The 25,410-nt window shown below is 36.7% G+C and overlaps 1 protein-coding gene across 1 annotated transcript in view; it reads left to right on the top strand.

The window, feature by feature from the left end:
- The window catches only part of KCNK10 (potassium two pore domain channel subfamily K member 10), a 175,780-nt gene that overhangs the window by 103,958 nt on the left and 46,412 nt on the right, over positions 1-25,410 (top strand). The window contains exon 4 of the mRNA XM_027844921.1: positions 5,407-5,567. Within this exon, the coding sequence (XP_027700722.1) occupies positions 5,407-5,567 (161 nt within the window). The remainder of the gene's footprint in view (positions 1-5,406; positions 5,568-25,410) is intronic.

Below are 25,410 nucleotides of genomic sequence, written 5' to 3' on the forward strand. Positions count from 1 at the left end.
TAAAAGGTTGATAACTGAGCCCATATCTTATGCTGCTTTCCCCAAGTATAAAAATTGCTAGTTATGGCTCTGATTCTAGGATGAGTCACTTTTGGTTGGCTCAAATGCAAATGGATAATAATCTTGGAGGGACATTATAAAGACATAAAAATAAAGAATCCTATGGGATTCTCTAGCATTATCCAAATAGGCATAGTGACGTGAAAACCAAATTGACAATTTGTGCTACTCCTTTGGAAGCTTGTTTCACAAAAGATGGTTGCCAGAAAGACAGATAAAGCTCAGAAGACAGAATAATTCATTCCTTTCAGTTCTTCTGGATGGACTTAATTTTGTTCAAAATGAGTGATTCAAGAGACTTTACTTAAAAACTACCTTAGGTGAGCTGATGGGTGTTAGGCAGTATATTAGCTAGAATTAACCACCAAGCAAAAACATTTTTAAGTGCCTCCTTATTCTTTATAAAATGTATTATAAACAGATTATCATCTCTTTTGACATATAGGATCTAACTTAGGAGGTGAAATTTAAACTTTTAGAAAGTAGAAAGAATTATTTTTAATGTACTTATCATTCTGGGCCCCAGGGCCACAAGCAAGCCCATCTGCCCCCCTCCCCCACCATCATTTACCTTTGGTTAATCAGATCCTGAAGAACAATCAAGGCCCAAAAAGCTTCATTACCAGTCTTTGGCCAACAGATAAAGCCTATAAAGTTAGATTTTGCTGAACTGGGCATTATTTGTAAGCCTTAGTTGTTTACAAAGCCAAAAATACAGTAAAAGCCAGATCCTTACATCAACACTTTTCCCTCTATATATTCAACACCTATAGGCTTCATTCATTTGGGACTCCCCTATTCAGAGGGTGAAGGAGATCCTCATTTAGAGCCTAGAAGGTGGCATGTGTCTGTTTCCCTTAAGCTGTCCATTTAGGGTGTTCAAAGCTTGAATATATTTGCCTGTGTCTGCACTTGGTCTCTTAAAGAGATATTTAGACTGAAAAAAATACATATTCATCAAAAATAATCAGGTAGTTATAGGGCAGTGGGAATCTGAAATCTTCCCTTAAATTAGCAGGATGATTCTGGGAGTAACCTTAATTCTGGGCCAAAAAATATATATGTAAGTGTGTTTATTGTATTTTCAATGGTATTATTTACATTTAATAGAATCCTTTTAAAGGGAATGCCCAAAGACTTTTAGTCTATACTTTTGAAGGATATTTTAAAAAATAATTTAGAAAAGAAATCCAGCCCAGAACTTATAACTAAATTGAAAAAAAAATTGACTGAACGAAGGAACAATTATGAAGGCTCTTTGAAACTCTGCTTAAGAAATAGAAACTGTAATTCAGAGAATTTGTTATAGAAGGTTTGAATAATTCTGAATGGAAAGCTGAAAATAAAATAGCCGAATGAGCCAACCCCTAGGCAAGAAGAAACAGCAATTAGTGAGTGGAGGGGGATAGTGGAAACTTCCAAAGTCAGATTTCACTATGACGCTTACATGCTAATAACTAAGATCACAATCAAGCAACTGTTTGTATCAATTAAGAACTCACTCCAAAATATATAGCCCAATTTACTGAAAGATGAGATGTGTTACATAATGTATAGAATGCTGAGCATAGAGTCAGAAACATCTAGGTTCAAATATTATTTCTGACACTATGTTAGCTATATGACCTTGGGCATGTCACTTAACCTTGGGTAATTGCCTAGGAATTAGCTGCTAAATCATAGAGAGGTTGTGATCTGAGTTGGTTTGAGGGATTTACCATACTAGGAGGACCCTATAGTGATGAAATCACAATTCCCGCTTATAATTGCATAATTCAGGGGAAGAATGCTTGGTATCTATCCAGCCCCAGGCTAGCACTGCAATATAAGATTTTCATAGATATTAATTGGATTAATAGAATAATTAATGAAATTTTCACCATGAGAAATATCATCATGAAGAATTCAGAGAAACTTGGAAAGACATATATGAACCGATGCAGAGCAAAGTAAGCAAAATGGAGAACAATATTTACATGATGATCACAATTAAATAAAAGAAAACAACATTGAAAGATTTCAGAACTGAAATCAATGCAGTGACCAATAGTGTCTTCAGGGAACCAACAGTGGTTCATGCTTCTTGCATCTCAGCAGAAGAATAGTGGACTATAGGTGTGGAACGAGACACACATCTTTAGACACGGCCAAAATGTTGAATTGTTTTGCTTCACTCTATTTTTTATAAGTCAGAGTTCTATGGTGGGTGGTAGGGTCACTGAGAAATGGAAATGATTATTTTTAAAAATTTTATTCTTAATTTATAGAATAAAACAAGCATTTCTATAACATAGTACAATAAAATACATAGGATATGAAACTGTAAATCTACTGTGTACAACTTGCTATTTCTTTCAAATATATATCAAAATTATCACGTAAATTTCTTTTTTTCTTCCCCCAACTGTAGAGATGGCTACCATTAGTTACAAATAGGCATATATATATATATATATATATATATATATATGTAAAGTTATTCTATACAGACTTCTAATTATCAGTTCTTTCTTTGGATGCAGATAGCATCTCTCTTCATATGTCCTTTATAATTAATTTGGGTATTTATAATAGTGAAAATAACTTATTCACTCAAAGCCATTCTTAAAACATTATTGATGTTACTGTATAAAATATTCTCTTGGTTCTTCTCATTTCACTCTTCAGTATTTCATGCAAGTCTTTCCATGATTTTCTAAAACCATTGAGCTCATCATTTCTTATAGCACAGTAGTATTGCATCACAATCATATACCACAACTTGTTCAGCCATTCCCCAATTGATGGACATCCTTGCAATTTCCAGTTCTTTGCCACCATAAAGACAGCTGCTATAAACATTTTAGAACATATAGATTCTTTTTTTTTTTTGCCTAATTACCTTCAGAAACAGAACAAGCAGTGGTATTGCTGGGTCAAAGGGTATAGGTAATTTAATAACTCTTTGGGCATAATTCTAGATTGTTCTGCAAAATGGTAAAGGACCAATAAAAAAGTAGCATGGTACAGTGGAAAGTATTCAGGAGTCTAAGGTTCTAGGTTCAAATTGCTCCCCCGATTTTTACTACCTTGTGACCTTTTGCAAATCTCCTAACCTCCCTGGGGACCCATCTATAGATTGAGGGGTATTGGATTAGATGGTACTTTCAAGCTGTCTCTGATTTTTAAACCTTTTTATTTTTCAAAAATGAAATAAACTGGTTTGACATATCTAAAAATGTTATACATCCCAAATCCCTCTTCTTTTTCTTCTCACCTCCATTCCATTCCAAATCAATAAACATTAATTGAGTATGATGATGCATTCATGGCACTTCTGCTGATTATAGAAATGAATATGCAGTGTTACCCCTTGAGAACACAAATATGGGGACTAAGGGGGAGGGAAAAGTTGGGGTTATATAGCACCTACCAAGTGCCAAGCACTGTGCTAAGTTATTTATACATATTGTCTTATTTGATCCCTGCCATGTAAACAGATGCATATTAGGATTTTTTACAAATGAAGTTGTTATTCAGTTTAACAGTAAATGTTTATACCATGTCTGCTATGTGCAAGTTTCTGTGCGAAGCACTAGAGATATAAAGACTAAAAGGACACTTTAGTCCTTAGTCCTGAACTTACTGCTTCTTATTTTGCAATTCTAGATATTTGCTTTTGAATGAAGGAATAAAGCTTATTAAGCTTACTATGTGCAAAGCACTGGGCTAAGCATTGAGGATATAAATAGAAAAATAAACAGTTCCTGTTCTCAAGGAGCTCCGATTCTAATAGGGGAGACAACAGACACTTGTCTTGTCTGTCTCTACGATATTACCAGGTTGTTCCTTAAGGGTGAGGACTCTGTTTTCTTCATCTTTGCATCCCGCAGAGTACCTTGCACTTTGAATATAGCTGGGTACTTTATACATGCTTTTCAAATAGTATCAAATTAAAAACAGTCCTTGCCCTCAAGGAGTTTATGATCTAGTTATAGTTCAAGAGGTAGTATCTTATGGTATATTGTATTTGGAATTATACACAAAAGATTACTAAACAGTGCATATGTTGTAACTGAGTTTTTAACAGGGATTTACCAAACACTTTACTGCTTTAAGGGTCAAAATACTCATTTTCCTCACTGTCCTTGCTGCCCAACTTGTAGGATTGATAGGAAACTTTTGAATCTATGTAAACTTTGGGTCTTTGGATAGATTTAAGAGGTGGTCTATGATTTTGGATGGGAACAATTACAGCTTTACATCAATTTATTTCAAATTCATTGTAATCCTATGTATTTTATTTTATGCATTTAAAATTAGTATTCTGAGAAGGAGTCTGTGGTGTTCACTAGATTGTCATAAGGGTCCATGACTCAAAAAAGGTTAAGAACCCTAGATAGAGGCCTTCCTTTTGTTTTTTTTTTTAATTTCTTAAATGGGTAAGTTTTTATTACTAAAACACTAAGCAGTCTAATTAAAGAAGTCAAATCTCAAATTCATCAGATCTAGAACCAGCTTACCATGCTCCTTCATGCATCTTTTCTAGTTTGTACAGATAACATATAATAATAACTGACATTTATGCAACATTTTAAGGTTTGTGAAATGCTTTACATACATTATTTCTTTTGAATCTCAAGTCTTATCAGAGAGGCAATAGAGGTTAAAGGACAGAGTCAGAGTCAGGAAGACCTTGGTTTGAGTCCCATTTTTAACATACTGGTTGTAGGTTACGGTCCTATATAGGTTGCTGAATTCCAGGCATCTTTTTCCTACTATTAGGTGCCAATCTATATTGGCAAGAGGGTATTTTTTCATTGGAATTTCCCTATACCAATGTCCAATGAAAAAAAAAAGTCATTTAAGTCTTCACAATTACCAGAATTACAGAGGAGGAAACTGAGGAGAAGAGAAATGAGGTACATTGCTCATTGTCCCAAAACAGAGTATTCCTGGCTCCAAAACTAGTACCCTATAATATTGGGTTGTTAAATAAGAGAAGGAAGAAAAATTATGAACATCATCTATATTGTATTGTGATTTATTTTGTTAAACATTTCCCAATTCCATTTTAATTTGGTTCTATCATATTGGGGAATTTTACCACCTACCTCTGCTCTAGACCAGTGGTGTCAAACTCAAATGGAAACAGATCCTTGTAGGCTATGTGTTGATTTAAAAAATCACAAACAATACATTGTATTGTTATTTGTTATGTTAAACTTTTTAAATGACATCAGTCATTTCTGAAGCTCTTAATAATGGAGGAAGGTAGAACTCTGGGCAAAAAGAATAATACTATTTTGTTCTAATTTAATTTCTCTGATGTCTTACACTTCCCTCTCTTTTTCATTAAAACATTAGGATATGGAAATATTGCTCCAAGCACTGAAGGAGGCAAAATCTTTTGTATTTTGTATGCCATCTTTGGAATTCCACTCTTTGGCTTCTTATTGGCGGGAATTGGAGACCAGCTTGGAACTATCTTTGGGAAAAGCATTGCAAGAGTGGAGCAGGTCTTTCGGGTAAGTACTGTTAGACCTATGGCCCAATTACTTACTACCATGACAACTCTTTTATTCTCCACACCCAGAATCCAAAAGGAATTTTTAGTAGCACATTATGTTTTTAATTGAGTAATTTAATTTTACGATTTTATCCTACGGAGTTACAGATGTTACAATAGATGTACTGTGTTCATGACCCTGGAAGTTGAGTGATGACATATTCCAAGAAATACTTTTGTAATGATCTGAATCTGACTCAGGCAGGTTCCTGGTAATTTTGGTCTGATGTTAGAATGAAATGAGACAGTGGTAACGCTTTTAATAACCAACAAAAAAAGAGGCTTCAACAAGGCTATTTTGTTAAGCCCTGCCTCTTCTATATCTGAAAGGTATGATGATTCCCATGCCTGAGACATCAGCCAAATCTGAAGGGCTCTGACACCTTCTGGGAGGGTTTTTTTTTATACCTTTCAGTTCCCTGGGCAGTCAAATCTTAGAGACAGCTTTCACAACTTTTAAGAAAAGTACTAGTCTAACATGAATGGGGGTGGGGGAGGGATGTTAAAGAGCCTGAACCTATCACAACCTTCTCATTAAGCAGTATTCCTGGGCACACAAAAGTGAGTAAAATATTCATCTTATCATTACAACTCCAGGAGGGAAGTAACTTCCTAAAGTGACAGGAAAAGTAGGATAGATCTTTTAGAATAAGATCATTCCCAGTGCCCCTCAAATCATGCCATGTGGGTGGTTGCCTGCCTTGTTTATATGTAAGGTTAAATTTAACAAGAGAGAATCTATTATATTTTCAATTATTAGCATAATTCTAGATTTGTTTTATTTTATTTCTTTCCAAATTTTTTTCTCCCTCTCTCTCTTCCCTGTTCCCTGAGACAGTAAGCAATCAGATATAGGTTATACATGTGTCATAATGTAAAACATTTCCATATTAGTCATTTTGTACAGAAAGACTTGAATTAAAAAAAAAGAATGAAAGAAAATGAAAAATAGTATGCTTCAGTCTGCACTTCAACAGTCTCAGTTCTTTCTTTGGAAGCTAATAGTATGTTTCATCATTAGTCCTTTGGTATTTTCTTGGATCACTGTGTTGCTGAGAACAGTTAAGTCATTCACAGTTGTTCATATAACAATATTGCTGTTACTATGCATAATGTTCTCCTGGTTTTGTTAGCTTCACTTTGCATCAGTTCATGTAAGTCTTTCCAGATTTTTCTGAAATCATCCTACTTGTCATTTCTCATAACATAATAATATTCCATTATAATCATATATCACAGCTTGTTTAGCCATTCCCAAATTAATAGGCATCCCTTTGATTTCCAATGTTTAGCCACCACAAAAAGAGCTGCTATAAATATTTTTGTAAAAATAGGTCTTTTCTCTTTTGTGTCCTCCATTTTCTTTTTGTTAACATTTATTTATTTTTAGTTTTCAATATTCACCTTTATAAGATTTTGAGTTTTAAATTTTCTCTCCCTCCTTCCTCTCCTCTCTCCCCAAAACAGTGTGCAATCTGATATAGGCCATACATCTACAATCATATTAAACATATTTCCACATTAGTCATGTTGTAAAGAAGAATTAGAACCAAAAGGAAAAATCACAAGAAAGAAAAAAAATAGAGAGAAAATAGTGTTCTCTGATCTGCATTCAGACTCCATAATTCTTTCTCTGACTGTGTATAGCATTTTCTATCATGAGTCTTTTGGAATTGTCTTAGATCCTTGCAGTACTGAGAAGAGCTAAGTCTATCAAAGTTGGTTATCACACAATGTCACTGTTGCTGTGTTCAATGTTTTCTTGGTTCTGCTCACTTCACTCAACATCAGTTCATGCAAGTCTTTCCAGGTTTTTCTGAAGTCCATGTGTTCCTTGTTTCTTATGGAACAATAGTATTCCATTACAATAATATATCACAACTTGTCCAGCCATTCTCCAATTGATGGACATCTCCTCAATTTCCAATTCTTGGCCACATCAAAAAGAGCTGCTCTAAATACTTTTGTACATGTGAGTCCTTTTCCCATTTTTATGATCTCTTTAGGATACAGACCTAGTATTAGTATTGCTGGATCAAAGGGTATGAATAGTTTTATAGCCCTTTGGGCATAGTTCCAAATTGCTCTCCAGAATGGTTGGATCAATTCACAACTCCACCAGCAATGCACCTGTGTTCCAATTTTCCCACATTTCCAACATTTGTCATTTTCCTGTCTTGTCATGTTAACCAATCTTATAGATGTGGTGTAGTACCTCAGAGTTGTTTTAATTTGCATTTCTATAATCAATAGTGATTTAGAGCATTTTTTTCATATGACCATAGATAGCTTTAATTTCTTCATCTGAAAACTGCCTTGTCATATCCTTTGACCATTTATCAATTGGGGAATGAGTTGTATTCTTATAAATTTGACTAGTTCTCTATGTATTTTGGAAATGAGGCCTTTATCAGAGATACTCTGTGCCCTCTATTTTCAATCAGACAGTAGAACTCTATTCACTTCTAGAAAAGGATATTTACTGAGAAGGTATAGAAAGAATATTAATTATAAAACATTCCTTCCCAACTTAGGGGCAGTCTCCTCTTAGATACACAAGGTCCCTGGGGAGAATGGCTCACACTTCAAGTACAGTAAGAATGAGTCATGTGTAGAAAACATGGTCAAGGAATAAAGGGATACATTCCCAATTCCTGGCCCTGGAAATATTTTTCTCTCTTTATGGGGTTATCATGAGGTTCTTCTGAGGAGGGGCTCTTTGCTGGGTTTTGAGGTGTATTTTTAGACTCTATAGTCAGATTTTCTCTCTGTAATGAGAGATCGTGATCTTTGAAGTGGATACTGTCCTCAGAGTATTGCCTTCCCACTTCTGTGCACAGGTACTTCCTCTGTCATAGACTTTCATAGATCTGGTCACTCTGGCACTCCCATCTCAGAATATAATTCATCTCAGTGGATCCAGCTGGTTAATGGGGGAATTAGGACTAGAAGAACCCAGGTGTTCTGATTCCTGCATCTTACTCTTTTCACTACATCAATGCAACAGGATTATAAGGAGCTGTCCAGACAATTCTTTGTTCACAAGGTTCCCCACCTCCTATGAAGAACAAAGCCCCTACTCCTAAACTTCCTTTTGGGGCTTCAAAAACATTCCATTTCTCCTTGATCAAGGCTCTGAAGACTTTTCTCAGGCCTGAGTTTTTCAATGGTTTTAGTTCTGGTCCTGTAAGCTTCTTACCCCAAGCAAGTTAAGGCTCTTGAATCAATCAGCCCCGAGTCTTGAGCTGGATTTCTTTTAAAAGTATCCTTTCTTGTACTTACCCAAGATTTTAAAATTATCTCAGATATTATTCTGACTAGAGTTTTCTGCCGCTACAACCAAATCTAGTTGTCTGGTTAAAAGCATGCAACGAATGTGCTGAAATGCTGTATTTTTTTTTTTCTGAGACATTATGTTGCAAGAGTTTAGGGCCTTGTCTTATTTTTAGAAATAACTGCAGACAGTTTCTTTAAATGGTCCAATCTCTACAGATTGAACTTGCTTTGGAATTTGATGCTGAGCACAGACTTTTGGTTTGATGTGCCATCTATTCATGTTTCATCTGAGCAGTACGGAGAATTGGCTTAAAAAAAAAAAACCCTCAAAATATTTGCCCAGAAAGTGCTGCTTGCCATTATCGGGAATGCACCTAGGCTCTGCAGTGGTCACTGTAGAGCTCAGCTTAAAAGCATTCTCATTGATGTTCACAGCTTCCTCAATTAGAGATGGTGACGCCATCTTTAAGAGTCTTTTTGAACTCTTTTGAAACACCTCTTTTTCAAATAATAGCACTCAGAAATCATCTTGAACTTGTTAAATGTATCATTGTAACCAAATACCCAGAAAACCAGAGTCCTAAATGGAAGAAATTAAATATCTCAACTGGTTCCACCATTCCCCCCCTTTTCACTTACTTGTTCCAGGTCTCATGTTTTCCTCAAGTAGTTGGCACAGTAAATAAGGCACTAGATTTAAAGTCAGGAAGATTTGAGTTCAAATCTGGTCCCAAATACTTACAAGATATAAGATCTTGGACAGGGTATGTAAAGTCTGTCTATTTCAGTTTTCTCAACTGTAAAAAACAAAAGCAAAAATAAGAAAAATGGAGATAATAATAGCACTTACCTTCCAGGGTTGTTGTTAGTATTGAATAAGAAAATATTTGTAAAGTACTTAGCACAGTGCTTGGCACATACAAGGTGCTTAATAAATGCTTGTTCCTTACTTCTTCCTTGTAAAAATAAACAGTGTAGATAACTTCTAAGATCCTTTCAGTTTTTAAAATAATTTTTCTATATAAGAGAACAGATCATTAAACAATACATTTATTCAGTCAATTAATTAGCATTTATTAAGCACTTACTATGTGTCAGGCACTATACTAAGTTCTTGGAATAAAAATTCAATTGGTAAAACAAACCTTACTCTTAAGGAATTATGAGACTGCTTTTTCCCCTGTGAATACTGTAGTATATCCCGTAGTGTATTTTTGAAGACAAAAGAATAACTCGTACTAATTATCTCTTTCTCCTTAAGCCCAAGCATCTCAAAATATCTAGTTCAACTGATGTTTGAGATGGAGCTTTACAATCCAGCATTTCAGTTTGACAGTAACTGGTCCATCCTAGTCAAAATGAAGTTTTACTTAAAGACCTGATTTAATTGTAAGGATGACGCTTTTTCATAATCTCAAACTGGTTTTGCTAATATAAATAAAACATATTTACTTGTAAAATGCTTGAACATTATGTTAGAAAGTGAGGTGATTAGTGTTTGGAGAGAACCAATGGAATATTTCCTGCAAATAAAGCATCAACTAACGTATATCCTCGTTGCATGTGGAATTCTGGTAGGAAAAATGAGACCCAATACTTTTCACTAAATGTGTTATAAATCTATAATAATGTCTTTATGTAGCATTTTAAGGTTTATAGAATGTTCCCTTCACAAATGTCTTTCAGAAAGAAGTATGTAGTGCAGGTATTATAGAGAGATGGTGAAACTGAGGCTTAAGAAAGTTGCTTAGTTGCAGTCAGACAGCTAGTTATTGGGAGGACTTGAGGGAAAGTTTCTCCATTATTTGTAAATTTTTGTATAACTAGTGTCAGAGCCAAGACTTGAACCAGAGTTCTCTGACTTCAAATTCAGGACTTTTCTCACCACATTATGCTATCCCCTCTCCCTACCACACATGTGTGTGAAGGCAAATAACAACTGAGTAATACATAAAACCCTACTCATCTCCACCTCTTATATTTATCATCTTCCTTCAAAACTCACCTACCACCTCTTACATAAAACCTTTCCTAATCCCCTTAATAGATCCTTCCCTTTCCTCCAATTACTTGATATTCACTTTGTGTGGAGAGGTTGTGTGGGGTAACAGATAGAGAGCTGGTCCTTAAGCTACAAAGACCTGGTTCAAATCACACTTCTGCCTGAGCAGGTCATTTCATTACTTTTCAGTGCTCAAGACCAGCAGTATCAAATTTAAATGGAAACAGATCCTTGTGGGCTGCATATTGACTTTGAAAACCGCAAATCAACATTATCTTTATTGTATTTTTATTTATTTTGTTAAACATTTCCCAATTCCATTCTAACTTGGTTCCACCATATTGGGGAGTTTTATCACTCACTTCTCCTCTAGACCAGTGGTGACAAACTCAAATAGAAAATGGGTCTCCAATCCATGCATAAGGATTCCTGTGCAGCATATTAATTTAGTTTCAAAATATAATATTATCTACATTTTATTGTATTTTTGGTTATGTTTTTAAATATTTACCAATTACATTTTAATCTAATTGAGGCCTCACTCAGGAGTCCACATGCCCTATGGGCCATAGTGTTTGATACCTCTGCTGTAGACAAGTCTCTAAAACTGTAAGTTAGAGGGATGATGCCTGCCTCCCTTAGTAGAAAGAATTTCTTTACCTGGGAGTTTCCTACACCAATAAATACATAGGTCCAGCCCCTGTCCCTTAAACTGCATAGATTTTGTGTCTACTTTCATGTTTTCCTCAATAGAATTAATTCTCCTTGAGAGCTGGGACTATTTCATTTTTGTCCTTGTATTCTCATCTCTTAGCATGGTACATAACAGGTACTTAATAAATGTGTGTTGATTGGTTGATTGGATCTTCACAAGCTCATGATACTGATTTTGCATCTTGCAAAAGCATGGAAGAAGGGTTAGGTTCCATCTGGCCAGCAATTGAAGTAAGAAGAAGGCATTGAATTCACTGGAAATCTTATCTCAGGAAAGGAGGGATTGACCTAGAGGAAATGTGAAATAGAGCTACCAGGTGTGTTGTGGGATAATTCAAGAATTTGTCTTTGCAACCCTGACCAACCTGCTCCTAGTTTTAAGGAAGAGCCCAGGGAGGTCAAGTGCCTGCACCATGGAACACTGTTAATGAAAACTATTTCCTGATCTACCTTCTTTTCTTGTCACAAAACCACAGAATGCCAGGATTAGAGATCATTTAGTTCAACCATTCTCCTTTTACAGAGTAGGAAGTTGAATCCTAGTGAGGGGGAAATGGCTTGTCCAAAGCCATAAAATTAGGTAGTGTGTCTAGCACCAAGATTTCCTGTCCAATCGCCCCTACTAGTACTGAGTTTTTTATTTGTTACCTTGTTTTTGGTCAAGACCCGGGGTTTCCTCATTACATAGACCTCTTGCAATGGTATGGAAATTCCCTTCTTTCATGCTAATTAGCAATTCTCCTGAAACTTACAGTCTTAGAGGTTGAGTGACTCACACAGCTAGTATATGTTAGAAGCAGGACTTGAAATCAGGTCTTTCTACCTCCAAGGCTTGCCTTTTATCCGCTGTGTCATTCTTAACCCGGAGTATGAGTCTGGAATATAGCTGCTGCTGTTGGTGCTGATTTATTCTGCTTAACATAACCTTGGGAACTTTTTGTTGAAACTCATGATTATATCATAGAAGTTATCAAAATAAGGATCCTTAAACTTCCTGGGAAAATATAAACACTTCATCTAAAGAAGGGTCATGTGATGGAATGCTGTTTGGCACCAACTAATGCTTTAGTTTTGAATCCGTTTGACTTAATATGTGGATCATCACATGCGAAGCCCAACAGAACAGGACAGTGTTCTTTCCTGGTCTCATCTGCTGACCATCATGGGGCTTTGGGTTAGATTCAATAGCAGCTGTGCACTTCTTCACAGTGATCAGAGAAACTATTTCAACTGTTTCTCATGAAATCAAGGGATACCTTTTTTTCTTCTATTTCTCAAGGGTGGGACATAGATGTTTACTTGCTGTTTGAGCCAAAGGACTGGGTGTGGCTGACTAATGATGATGATGAGGATGATGAAGATACTAATAACAATGACAAATCATACTAGACTTATTGGTGCCATAATTGTTTGGAGACTTCAGAATTTTCCAGCTCCTTAAGGATGGTGACAAAATTCCAATCTGTTACTAATTGTCAATTAGTGTATTAATCATACTGTTCTCTAAGAGGTAGTAGGTGCAGGATGCCAAAGACACTCTAAGGGCAGGGCTCTATACCAGGCATACTTGACATGGAAAAGCATGGGTATAGGAGCAGCTAGGTGGAGTGGCGGATAAAGCACCAGCCGTGGAGTTAGGAGGACCTGAGTTCAAATACGGCCTCAGACACTTAACACTCACTAGCTCTGTGACCTTGGGCAAGTCACTGAACCCCATTGCCTAGCCAAAAAAAGCATGGGTATGCAATGAAGACTGGAATTTGGAAAGAATCTTTAGTTTCTTCACATGTGCCTCTGGACTGGCACACAGGAATGAAAGAGTTAACCTAAATTAATTATTGTTTCATGGAAATATAATCTTTCTTTTAGAAAGAGGGTGTTATTTTCAGCTCCATGTGTGTAACTTCAGCTGCTAGTTCCCATTAGCAATAAAAATTTTCATCAGAGATTAGTTACCACTAGCAACTTCACACCCAAATAGGTGTTGGGTATACTTTGGTAGGCTGAATTTTTAGACTGAGAGATAACTGACTTTCAGAGGTGAAGGAAAAAAAAGAAACATCAATAGTTATTTTTGCAAAATATCTATACCTACTTGAAGAAACATATACATATATACACACACTATATATGTATATGTGTGTATATATGTAATATGTATATAGTAATTAAAGTATAGAGTTATAAAATCCTGAAGGATACCATAATATAATTAGAGTTAAATAATGGTTTAACTGTTTTCATGATGGTCAGAGAGAATCATAGCTCTAATTAAGGAACTATCTTCTTAATTAAGCAGTCAGTCAGCAAGCATTAATTAAGCACTGTACCAATGCTCTGGGAATACAGAAACAAAACAAAATAATCCTTTCCTTCAAGCAACTTAAATTCTATCAGGGAAACAACACATTAAAAATATGAAATACATATAAGAAAATTTCTAGTGGAGAAAAAGGCACTAGAAGCTGGTGGAGGATTAGGGGAGGAATCACTCAGGAATTGCATTTTTACTGAGCATTAGAAGAGGTTGGGAATTCAAAAGGTAGAGGTGAGGGAGTGCATTCCAGATATAGGGGACAGCCTGAGCAAAAACATGGAGGAAGTAGATAAAGAGGACCTGTGTTCAAATTCTGCTTCTGATGTTACTATTTGGGTAAATTTGGGCAAAACAGCTAATCTCCTTATTTTCCTCATCTATAAACTAAAGGGGAAATGATTTTGAAAGTGTCTTCTATCTTTGTGTAAAGAATGCTCCAATCCTATGGATCCTATGAGTGAGGAACAGCACATAGGTCAGTTTGACTGGACAAATAGAATGTGTGAAGGTAGTAATGTGTATTAAGTCTGGAAAGGGAGGCAGGAGTCAGATTCCTGGACCTTCACATGAATGGTGTGGCTCTATGTCTTATTACTTTTCAGTTCTTGTCCCTTTTCTGGTCCTTGGATCCTGGGTTCCCAGCAGTGCTGATCTCTTCCTTTTTTGCACTCACTCACCCTGCTGTCACTGCATCCAGATTGTTGAAATCCATGTGGTATCAGCCACATCTAAGTCGACATTGCCCAGTCCCCTGAGGCTTATATGCTGCCATAACATTCTGCTCATATTATGCTAAATCACTTCCTCCATAGCTGCCATTTACATCAAGGTGCTGCTGCCACAGGTTCTGCTTCCTCTCTTAAAATGAGACCACTTGGGCTAACATGTGGGTAGTCAACATATTTCCTACCTTTTGTTAGTCAGATCTGCAGCCCAGCTCAGCCTCAGCCAATGCACAAAAAGGATGTTCATGTAATTGTCAAAAGCTTCCGACTGATCCATCCCAATCAGTGGTTCCCAGTCTTGTCTTCTACCTATGCTAGGGCAGTTAAATTCCATTCAACTCCTCCCTGCCTCAGGGTTCACTTCCAGGACCTCTCCACCACCCTTAGCACCTCCCACTGAGAATTTTTGGTAGAGAGGGGAAATATTCACACTCATGTTCCAATTCCCATCATCTATCATCTATCCTCCTAGTGCCAGGCCACAAAAATTGCCCTGAACCTCAGGTAGCCTCAAGAAAGCATTAAAATACTAGAGGAGGAAGGAATAAAACTAGTAGCCAAAGCCACACAACTGCACAGGTTCCTGTTATATTATATGCATTTTTAGTCAAAACTACTCTAAATTATTGTAGTGATGTTACTAGGGGCCAAATAACAGGCTTCAGATAGTATAATCTTTCTTTTGCATTTAGAGTTAAACTATATCTACAAAAATGGACTGCAGAAAATCCCGTGATGTCAAGCCATACAATAGTTTCCAGGGTTGAAATCAGGGGCAGTGATAGTCAGAGAGGTGGTATTTTTGCTTCTTTCTTTCATTCTTTCCAACAAAATAAAATGTCTTGCCACTCTATAGGCCTCCAGTTGAAAGACTTGGTTCTCTGTGACCATTTTCCTTCTTTATCCAGGACCCCAGTTATTTCATCCTTCTTACTCGGGGTTTACTTCACTCTCAGACAGGTCCTTAAAAATGATTTAGAGACTGGGATCTCTTTTAAGAGGACATAAGCTCACTTTGTAATCATTATAAGAAGACTTAGTTCTGAGGCACGATTTTTTAAAAAAAACCTAATTACTTTCACTAGCCTCCATCCCTCCCACAAGTATATGATCTCAGCCCAGCCCCCAAATTTAACTACATAGGAAGTAATCTAATATTGCTATTATCTTCTCTTTATAGCTTTATCTTTAATGACTGATTATAATGTACCTTTGATGTTTTGTTCTAAAGACTAAGATAGTTGCAAGTGGTTTTATTGGTTTTTAAAAGGAGTCTCCCCAACCCTTCTCTAAATAGTCATGCAGCTGACCTAAAACAGAACTGGAAATTGTACAGTTTACCCTTCCATCAAAACATTTAATTGATAGGGATGGCATTTTCAGGATGGCCCTACTAGACCTTTCTTTCATTAGTGGCAATTTTGCACTGAAGGAACAATCTGGATCCAGGATCCTTGCCTTGGAGTGAGCCACCGAGTTGGTCTTAGAGCAGCTAGGTGGCATAGTACATAGACTTTTGAATTTGGAATCAGGAAGTCCTAAGTTCAGGTCTTGACTAAGTTCAAGTATCCTGCCAGATACTAGCCATGTGACCCGGGGCAAATCACTTAACTTCTATTAGCCTCAGTTTTCTCATCCATAAAATGGGTATGATAATAATAGCCCCTACCTCACAGGGCTGTTGCAAAGATCAAGTGAGATAACATATAAAATGCTTTGCAAAGCTTGAAGTGTGATATTGTTGCTAGCCCCTATTATTATCATTTGCGGGAGTGAGTTGCAGGGGTGGGGAACCTGCAGCCTTGAGGTCACATGTGGTCCTCTAGGTCCTCAATCGCGGCCCTTTGACTGAATCCAAAACTTCACAGAACAAATCCCCTTAATAAAAGGATTTGTTCTGCAAAACTTGGACTCAGTCAAAGGCTGTATCCAGGGACCTCAGGCTACAGGTTCTCCACCCCTGGTTTAGTGGAATATTGACTTTGGTAGGGACCGTTCAATGTTGTTACCTGTCCAGTATTGGAGTCAGGCTAGATTGAAATTTTCATATCTTATAGTATCTTAAGAGCTTCAAAGGACCTTAGAGTAATAATCCATAGGATAATTCCATCTGCAACGTCCGTGATAGTTGGTTAGTTATTCTTGCCTTGAACATTTCCAGTAATGCAGCCCTCAACACCTCACTAATATCAGGAGGACACGTTCTATTGATGAGATGAGATTTCTAGAAAGTTCTTCCTTATATTAAACTAAAATCTGCTGCTTATACCCATTAATCTTCATTATGCTCTTTAAAGTCACACGAAAATAGTCTTCTCTCTTTGCCATATGATCACCCTTCATATACTTAAATAAGGCTAACATACCCACTCTAAGCTTTCTCTCATTCAGGTTCAACAACCCCAATGTCTTCAACCAATCCTCATGGGACATGGCATTAAGACACCTCTGATTCCACCTCTGCATGTGCTCCAGTTTGTCAATATCCCTTTTCAAATGTAACATACAAGAGAGAATACAGCACTGAGAGTGTGGTTTGATCAGTACAAAGAATAGTGAGATAATTATCCTTCTTGACTAGAATATACTCCCTTGTTGCCGCCTGTAGTAATTTTTCTCTTCCTTCAACGTCCATGTATTAACTCATTTTTTTCTTAATTTTGCATCACTGCCCTTTAGGTATCTGGTATTTCAGCCAAACTGACTGTTAGCTATTCTTTGACTTCCTTCTGTGGGAGTCCCAAGGATACCTTCCATTCTTGTAATGAACTGCTTCAACACCTGTAGAAATCCTTTTCTCCCTTCCAAGTTCCAGTTCAGCTATCACCTCCTTTATAAAGCTTTCCCTAATTTTCTCAGTTGAAAATAATCTGTCTCCTCAAATTCTTTATTTTTAAATAATTTTTTCCTGCATTCTACTTTTTTTGTGTACACATTATTGTTCTTGTTGTTTGTCCTTCAGTTTCAAAAAGGAACAATGACAGAGTTGCACAAAGTCATCAGCCTCACTCTCTTTTCCAGAGTTGTCTAAGTCCAGAGGCAAGACAAAAGTCAAGACAACTTATATGTTATACCCTCTCTTTTTCGATCGTAGGGATCTAAATAGAATAAATAGCAGAGCCAGGCTTCAAAACCACATCCTCTGACCTCAAATCTAACAGTGTCGACATGAAGAGACAGACTGCTCTTTTTTCCTTTTTTGTTTTCGGAGTGCCTGGAACAATTTCTTACACATAGTGTACACTATTGATAGATGTTTTCTGCATTCCCTAAAACAGTGCCTTGTACATAGTAAGCATTTGATATATGTTTGAATGAAAATGAATCACTATTATATTTTATCTTGTTAGTTTTAGATCTTTCCATAAAGCGCCCAATTTTGAAATATTAATAGATGCTTTACATAAAACAACTATTTTCCCTCTGCTATACCCTCCAAAGTACTCTTGCTTTAGGGAATCGCCTCTTATCCTTCTATTTAGCAATGACCTTTGCCCCCTCAGACTTCATATAGCATTTTTACTTTTGGGATTGTAGTTCCAAAATTGATGTAAACCTGAGGGTTCAAATAAACAGTCCTTTTTTTTCACTAAAAACATATTCCAATAACGCCAGATAAAAGTGGTTCCCAAGGTAGTTAAAAAGGAGTAAAAGCCACCAGCAAAGAGGTTAAAAGCAGTTGACAAGGAGATTCCTTGAGGTTTTAAGTGCTCTCTACCATACTTTAAAAACTTCTTTTACATTCTTCTTTCCCAAGGGGCCCACAGCTGTGTCCCAGATCAGTTCATTCTGGCCCAAGTCTGTATCACAGTGTGTTTATTCACAACAATCCCAGTTGGTATTGGGGGAAGGTAAGGGGTTAAATCACAGTGCCCCTATTCTACCAGTATCCTGGCCCACAGTAGCACTTATCATATATTATTTTGCACCATAGTTATTTGTGTATGTGTAACATCCTTTACTAGGCTATAGACTCTGGAAAGGCTAGAACTGTGTTATCTAAATTTTGTATTTCCTCATGCCAGCTTAATTCTCTGTAGGCAATGAGTTCTTAATATGTTAACATGTTTGTTAAAATGACTCCAGTTGTATCTCTCATTTATTTTTTCCTTCTCTCCACTCACACAGGCACAGAGACATAGCTAGAGCCTCATGACCTCTCACTCCGGCTATTACACTAACCTTCTAACTACTCTCACTTTCTCAATTTTCTCCCAATTCCAATACTTCCTCCATGCAGATGCCATACAAAATAGTCTGTTAGGCATTTAAAGAGCTTTATAACCTGAGCCCACACTATCTTTCCAGTCTCCTTGCTCTTTCTTACCCTCTACAAACTCTATGATCCAAATATGGTAGCCTATTTACTCCTTCTTATACATGACACTTCATCTCCCATCTTGGTGTCTTTGCACTGGCTAGAAGACTCCCCCTTTTCACCTCCACCTTCTTAGCCTCTTTGGCTTCCTTCAAAACCCATCTCAAATCCTATCTTCTAGAGGAGGTCTTTCCTGGTTTCTTCAGTTGTTAATACCTTCCCCTTTGAGATTACCTTCTATATCCTCTGTAAATATCTTGTATGGAAGTGGTTATTGTTGTATTCTTTATTAGAACAGGAGCTTCTTAATAAAAAAAGTTAAAAAAAACAGAACAGGAGCTTCTTGAGGGCAGGGTCTATGTTTGCCTTGATTTGTATCTCTGGCACTTAGCATAGTGCCTAGCATATAGTAAACAATAAGTGCTTGTTGACTGACTATGATCTATTTTCCTATCATGACTTTCAAATTAGTAAATAACCTTTTCTCCATTTTGTCCTTAGGCATTGTGTCAAATTAGATGCTTAATACACAAATGTACCGTGAAGTAGGCACATGCTTTACCTTTGTCTTTCATCTTTTCTGCTCATGAGCAATAAGAAGGAATTGCCAGGTAGAGATTCTATGTTTTCCATTCGTCTGTCTCATCTTCATACTTTATGTGCTCTATCTCATGTTGAAAACAGAGGGTAGAGTTGGACAGTATAATTTTCATAGCTGGAACATTCTGTGCAATTGAAGTAATTCATCATATTATTGGAAAACAATTTCATTTCATTGTATTAAGGAGGCAGCATATTAGAGTGAAAAAGAGTCCTGGCTCTGGAGTCAGAGGACATGAGTTCAAGTTCCAGGCCTGCTATTACTGCCTATGTGACCTTCGGCAAGGCACTAAACATTCTAGAGACTCAGCTTTCCCATTTCTTGAATGAGGGCTTTGGACTAGGTGGCTTCTGTGGTCCCTTCCAGGTCTAGATATGTGATCCTGTGATGTATCTGGAAATTGCCTCATTTCTCTCCCTTACTTTGACTGTGGGGATCTAAAATTTAAATGCATAGACACTAAGATTGAAATTTCCTATGAAGGAAACAAAATAGATATAACCTGAAGGTTTGCTTTTGAGAGAGATTTCAATTCCACCTACCTTCAAGGACCATTTAGTAACCTGAATATAAACTCCTGATTTTACTGATCTTCATTTAGTTTCCTAACATTCCCAAATAGACCCCTGAGAGCTATTTTAACAACCGCTCTTGCTTTGGTTGCCTTGACTGAGTAAAAAAAACCCAAAAACCCAAAAACCCAACTCTGCGGATGTTATTTGGATTGTAAAAAATAAAAATAAAAAAAGCAGCCATTACTACAGTATAAGTGGGTGTGGAGAAATATTTGCTGCACCTTCCAGAACATGCTAATCATGCCTTGATAATTGGCAACTGTCTTTTGTGTCTTCTAAATAAAGTTTTTGAAGCTCTTCTAGCTGACCTTTGACTTCAGGACCCTATATTGCTCCTCATTAATCAAATAGTGAAGCAGCTCAAAGTAGCAGAAAGAACACTTAGTGGAAGAGTCAGGAGCCCTGGGTTTAAATCATGGGCAGAACTATAACTAGGGCTTTGACCATAGGACTCTGACCCAGGATACTAGCATTGGGGATGGTGTGTGGCACCCCATCTATGGCAATCTGGAGACCACCATCCATGCACCTCACAACTCAAAGAGCTTACCATCCCTGCATCTTGTACTGATAGCCTTCGGCCAACTGCATTGAAGAGCACAGTTCTTTTCCCCTCCATCAAACTGTCCTCTGTATCATTACTGATGTTGTCTTTGTCCCAGGTTATAAAAAAATTCTTAGTATAGCCTGAGTAAAGCATGGTTCTGTCACTAAAATTACCTACAAAACTGTGGTCCAGTATTTTGACATATATGGGGCTTGGCTTTGTCATATGTAAAATGGAAGAGTTGGGTCTAGATAATGTCAATTAGGGTTCATTGCTAGAACTTAAAGACTTCAAAGAAGAATTAGAAGTCAGTCATTGATCAATCAAGTAAATCAATCAATTGGCATTTATTAAGTACTTACTATGTGTCAAATACTGTGCCAGTAAATGAGGCTATGAATATAAAAGCACAACAGTAATTGCATTCAAGGAGAATACATTCTGTTGGGGGAGAGACCTTGTACATATGTAAGTACATATCAAATAAGAAAAAGTAATTTTAGTCTATGGAGGAAATGACAACTGCAGAGATCAAGAAGTACTTCTCTGGTAAGAGCAAGATCTGCTATATGGGCTAGGTTAATTTTTCCTTGAAATGCACTAAAACTATCAGCAAGACTTAACTGGCTCAAGGAACTAGGACTCAAGCAGTTGTTGTTGCTTCCTGGTGACTTAAATTCAATTAAATAGGCTCTCAAAGAAACAGAAATTACTTTTCCTCAACTGCCCTATCAACATGGCCAGCACTGTCTGAGAAGCAGTGCTAAATTGTATCATTGCTATAACCTTGCTGAAAATACTTTTTTTCTTTCTACATTTAAATTATTTAAGTTAGCTTGTTTTTGTTAACTATTAGATGATCTCCAAGCAGTTAGATAGCACAGTGGATAGAGTGCTGGGCCTGGAGTTAGGAAGACTTAACTTCCTGAGTTCAAATCTGGCCTCAGATTCTTATTAGCTGTTTGACCCTGGGCAATCATTTAGCCCTGTTTGCCTGAGTTTCCTCAACTGTAAAATGAGCTGGAGAAGGAAATGTCAAAGCACTTCAGTATCTTTGCCAAGAAAACCCCAAATGGGGTCAAAGAAGAGTCAAACATGACTGAAATATTGAACATCAAGATGGTGTACAAGTGTCTCATTTTATTATAGTCCTAACCTGAGGCATCAAAATGGCTTGAATCAAGACTAACCTACATTAGCCTCATAAAGAGGTGGTATTTGAGCTTAGTTTTCAAGGAAGCTAAGAGGTAGAGGTAAGAGAGAAATGCATTCTAACCATGTGAGACCAGGTTTGGAGATGTTTCCTGGAAGTATTTAGACTATGAAAGGAGGAGGGAACAGAGATCACCATGATAGTTCTTTAAGAAGCTGCTTTCTGGACTTGGTGCATGGGAGTGCAGGAATGTAAAAAGTATTTTAAATCATTCTAGAAGAAACTTGTTCAGCTTCCTTATAGATATACACTGAAAACTGGACAATATAATATTAAGTAAGACTTTGGCTTTGTGTATTAAACTATTTACCCGACTGTTATTTTAATGAATTTAAGTAGTTCTGATACAAATTAGTATCTTAGTAAATTTTCAAATGGAAAAACAAAACAAAACAAAACAAACTCTAGTCACTTCTCTTGGGTTCACTTGGTGGGACTCCTTGGTCTTGTAAGTACTCCAGTATCAGGACAGCTCCCCAGTGCTGAAGAAGGCCAGATATTTTACAAGGAATAGTGATGTATTATACAGGAAGGTCAAATTGTGTTTCCCTTTCTGATGTCACAAGTAGAGATGTGCACCAATCATCAAGGTTACATGAAATATAAAAGTTTCTAGCCTAGCAGATTCCAGAAAAGAGACAGGGTAGTAGGCAAGAGAAGAAAGACTGTGTGGTTAGGGAAGAGCAACTTGTTGGAGAAACCAGAGTTTTGTTTTTTTTCTTTCTGGATTATGATGATGCCTATTATATCTTCTAGCTTGAAAATTATATGGTTCTAAGTGGTTCTGTACTCTCTTATAGTAGATAGTTTTGGAAGTCTCTTGTAGCTGTGAACTTGACTGGTTTAAGCCTTGAAAAGCAACCATTAAAAAAAAACCCTAGACTATTCAAAACTAACAAACAAGAGCCCACTGGAGAGAGAATTAACAAAGATTCCAAGTTTAAAAGTCACTTGGAAGGTTGAGCTAACTGGTCTAAATGATGTTGGTCAGCAATGAACTTAGTTCCAGGCAGCTTGGTATAATGGCTAGAGATCCAACAAGACCTGGGCTCATGTCTCACCTCTGACATGTATTGGTGGTATTTCCCTCAGTCAGCCATTGAATTTCTCAGTGCTCTAGGCAGCTCTCCAGATTATAAATGCTAATAATGGAAGAAATATTTTTTTTCATTAGCTAGCTCCCTATGTCAACAAAATCCCTAGGCCCAGACCCTATACCTACAGAGGTACATAGAGCCCCTTATTTAGAGAAACAGGAGAGTGACCCAGATGACTGGAGATTATTTCTCTTGACAATTACTTGAAGTTGTCTCCAAAGTTTTTGAAAGAATGTCAGGTAAATGAGTTATTAAGCATGTTTGGTTTTGTTCCAAAGGATGTGACTAGGAGCAATAGGGGGGAATTAGATTTAGCAAGATATAGATTATATGTAAGAAAAAGCTAAAAAACTTCCTAACAGCTAGAGGTATGCTAAGATGGAATGAGGTGCCTCAGGAGATAATTGTTTCCTTCTTTTAAAAAAATCTTTATTTTTATTTTATTTTTAACTTTAATTAAAACTTCTTGAACTTTAGTTAAAATTAGTTTAGAAATTGAATTGTTTATTATCCAGTGCTTAACAGAGTGCTTGACACATAGTAGGTGCTTAAGAAATATTGATTATTGAACTTAATAAATAGCAATAGGATATATAAATGAAAACACAAAGAGACTTTACTTGAAACTTTTTATGTAAACTTTTGTTATCTACAGTTTTTCCCTCACTAGGTATAGCTTGTTTTATTTTTAGATAATTTAAATTTAACATGGTATTTCCAACCCTGTCTTGCCTGTCTGTGTCCCCTTCTCAACTTTCTTTCTTCCAAGGGAAGGAAACAAGTATTTATTAAGTGCCTACTATGTGCCTGGCACTGGACTCAGTTTCCAATGTTATCTCATTTGATCCTTATAACAACCCTGTCCCTCATTGCCTCTTACAACAGACTCCAAATTAACCTTCCTGCCTCAGCTCTAATCACTGTAGACATCCTCCATACTACTGCTAAAGCAATTTTCTTTAAATGTAAATATGACTATGTATCTCCCCACTCAATCAATTCCAGTGGCTTCCTGTTGCTCCTAGGATAAAAATCTAAACTCTTCATAGCCTTATCCCAACCTATCTTTTCAGCGTCATTGAATCTTACTTCCCCTTCACACATTCTCTGACTTAGGTACACTGGCTTACTTGTTTCACACAACACTCTAGCTACCATCTTCTTGCCTTTACAATCGACATTCTACATGCATAAAGAGAGAATAAGCATTTATTAAGCACCTAGCATGTTCCAGGCACTGTGCTAAACATTTTACAAATATGATCTCATTTGATCCTCAATAACCCTGGGAGATAGGTGCTGTTATTTTCCCCATTTTATAGTTAAGGAAACTGAGGCTGACAGAAGTTAAGTGACTTGCCCAGGGTCACATAGCTAGGAAATGCCTTTGGCAGGATTTGCACTTAGGTCTTACTGACTCTAGGCCCGGTGCTCTACACACTGCACCACATAGCTATAGCTGCCCTTATAGCAGAATAATATTTTATTACATTTATATACCATAATTTTTTCAGCTCTTTCCTAATCAATGGGCACCTGCTTTGTTTCCAGTTCCTTGCTACAAAAAGGTTCTTTAATAATTATTTTGTACATATGGATCCTTTCCCTCCTTCTTCATTCTCTTTAGAATATAAGCCTTATAGTGGTATTGTATGGAGTCAGAGTATAAACGATTTCAGTGAATTTTGGGGAAAAGTTCAAACTATTTTCCAGAATAGTTGAGCTATTTTATAGTTCCACCAACTAATGATTATTATTGTCATCATCATCATCATCAACAACAACAATAACTATCATTTATAGATTCCTTTAAGATTTGCAAAGTGGTTTACATACATTTGTTATCTTATTTGATCCTAATAACAACCATCTGAGGTAGATGCTCTTATTCTCTCCTTTTAATTCATGAGGGAACTGAGATCTAAACAGGTTAAATGACTTGTTTAGGATCACACAGTATGTATCTGAGATAGAATCTAACTCTTCCTGACTTTAGGTCCAGCACTTTATCCACAGCCCTACAAGCTGCTCCAGTGTGCCTGCACTTCCTTAGTCCTTTCAACAATTGTGATTTTCCTTATGATATCTTTGCCAATCCTATGGGTATGAGGTAGAACCTCAGAGCAGTTTTCATTTCTATTTTTTATTATTGGTGATTTGTAGTATTTTTCTCATGGTTGTTGATAGCTTCCCTTTCTTTTAGAACTATCTTTTCATATCCTTTCATCATTTATTTATTTGGGAATGGCTCTTATTTTTATATATTGTATAAACTTCTTTTCTGTCTTGGAGAGCTGATCTGTATCAGAGAAATTTGATGCAAAGAATTTTTTTCCAGTTAACTGATGACCTAATTCTAACTGTATTAATTTTGTTTGTGTCGAAACTTTTCAGTTTCACACAAAGTTGTTTATTTT

The sequence above is a fragment of the Vombatus ursinus genome, unplaced genomic scaffold (genome assembly GCF_900497805.2).
Source record: "Vombatus ursinus unplaced genomic scaffold, bare-nosed wombat genome assembly UNPS02014945.1, whole genome shotgun sequence".
Classification (NCBI taxonomy): domain Eukaryota; kingdom Metazoa; phylum Chordata; class Mammalia; order Diprotodontia; family Vombatidae; genus Vombatus; species Vombatus ursinus.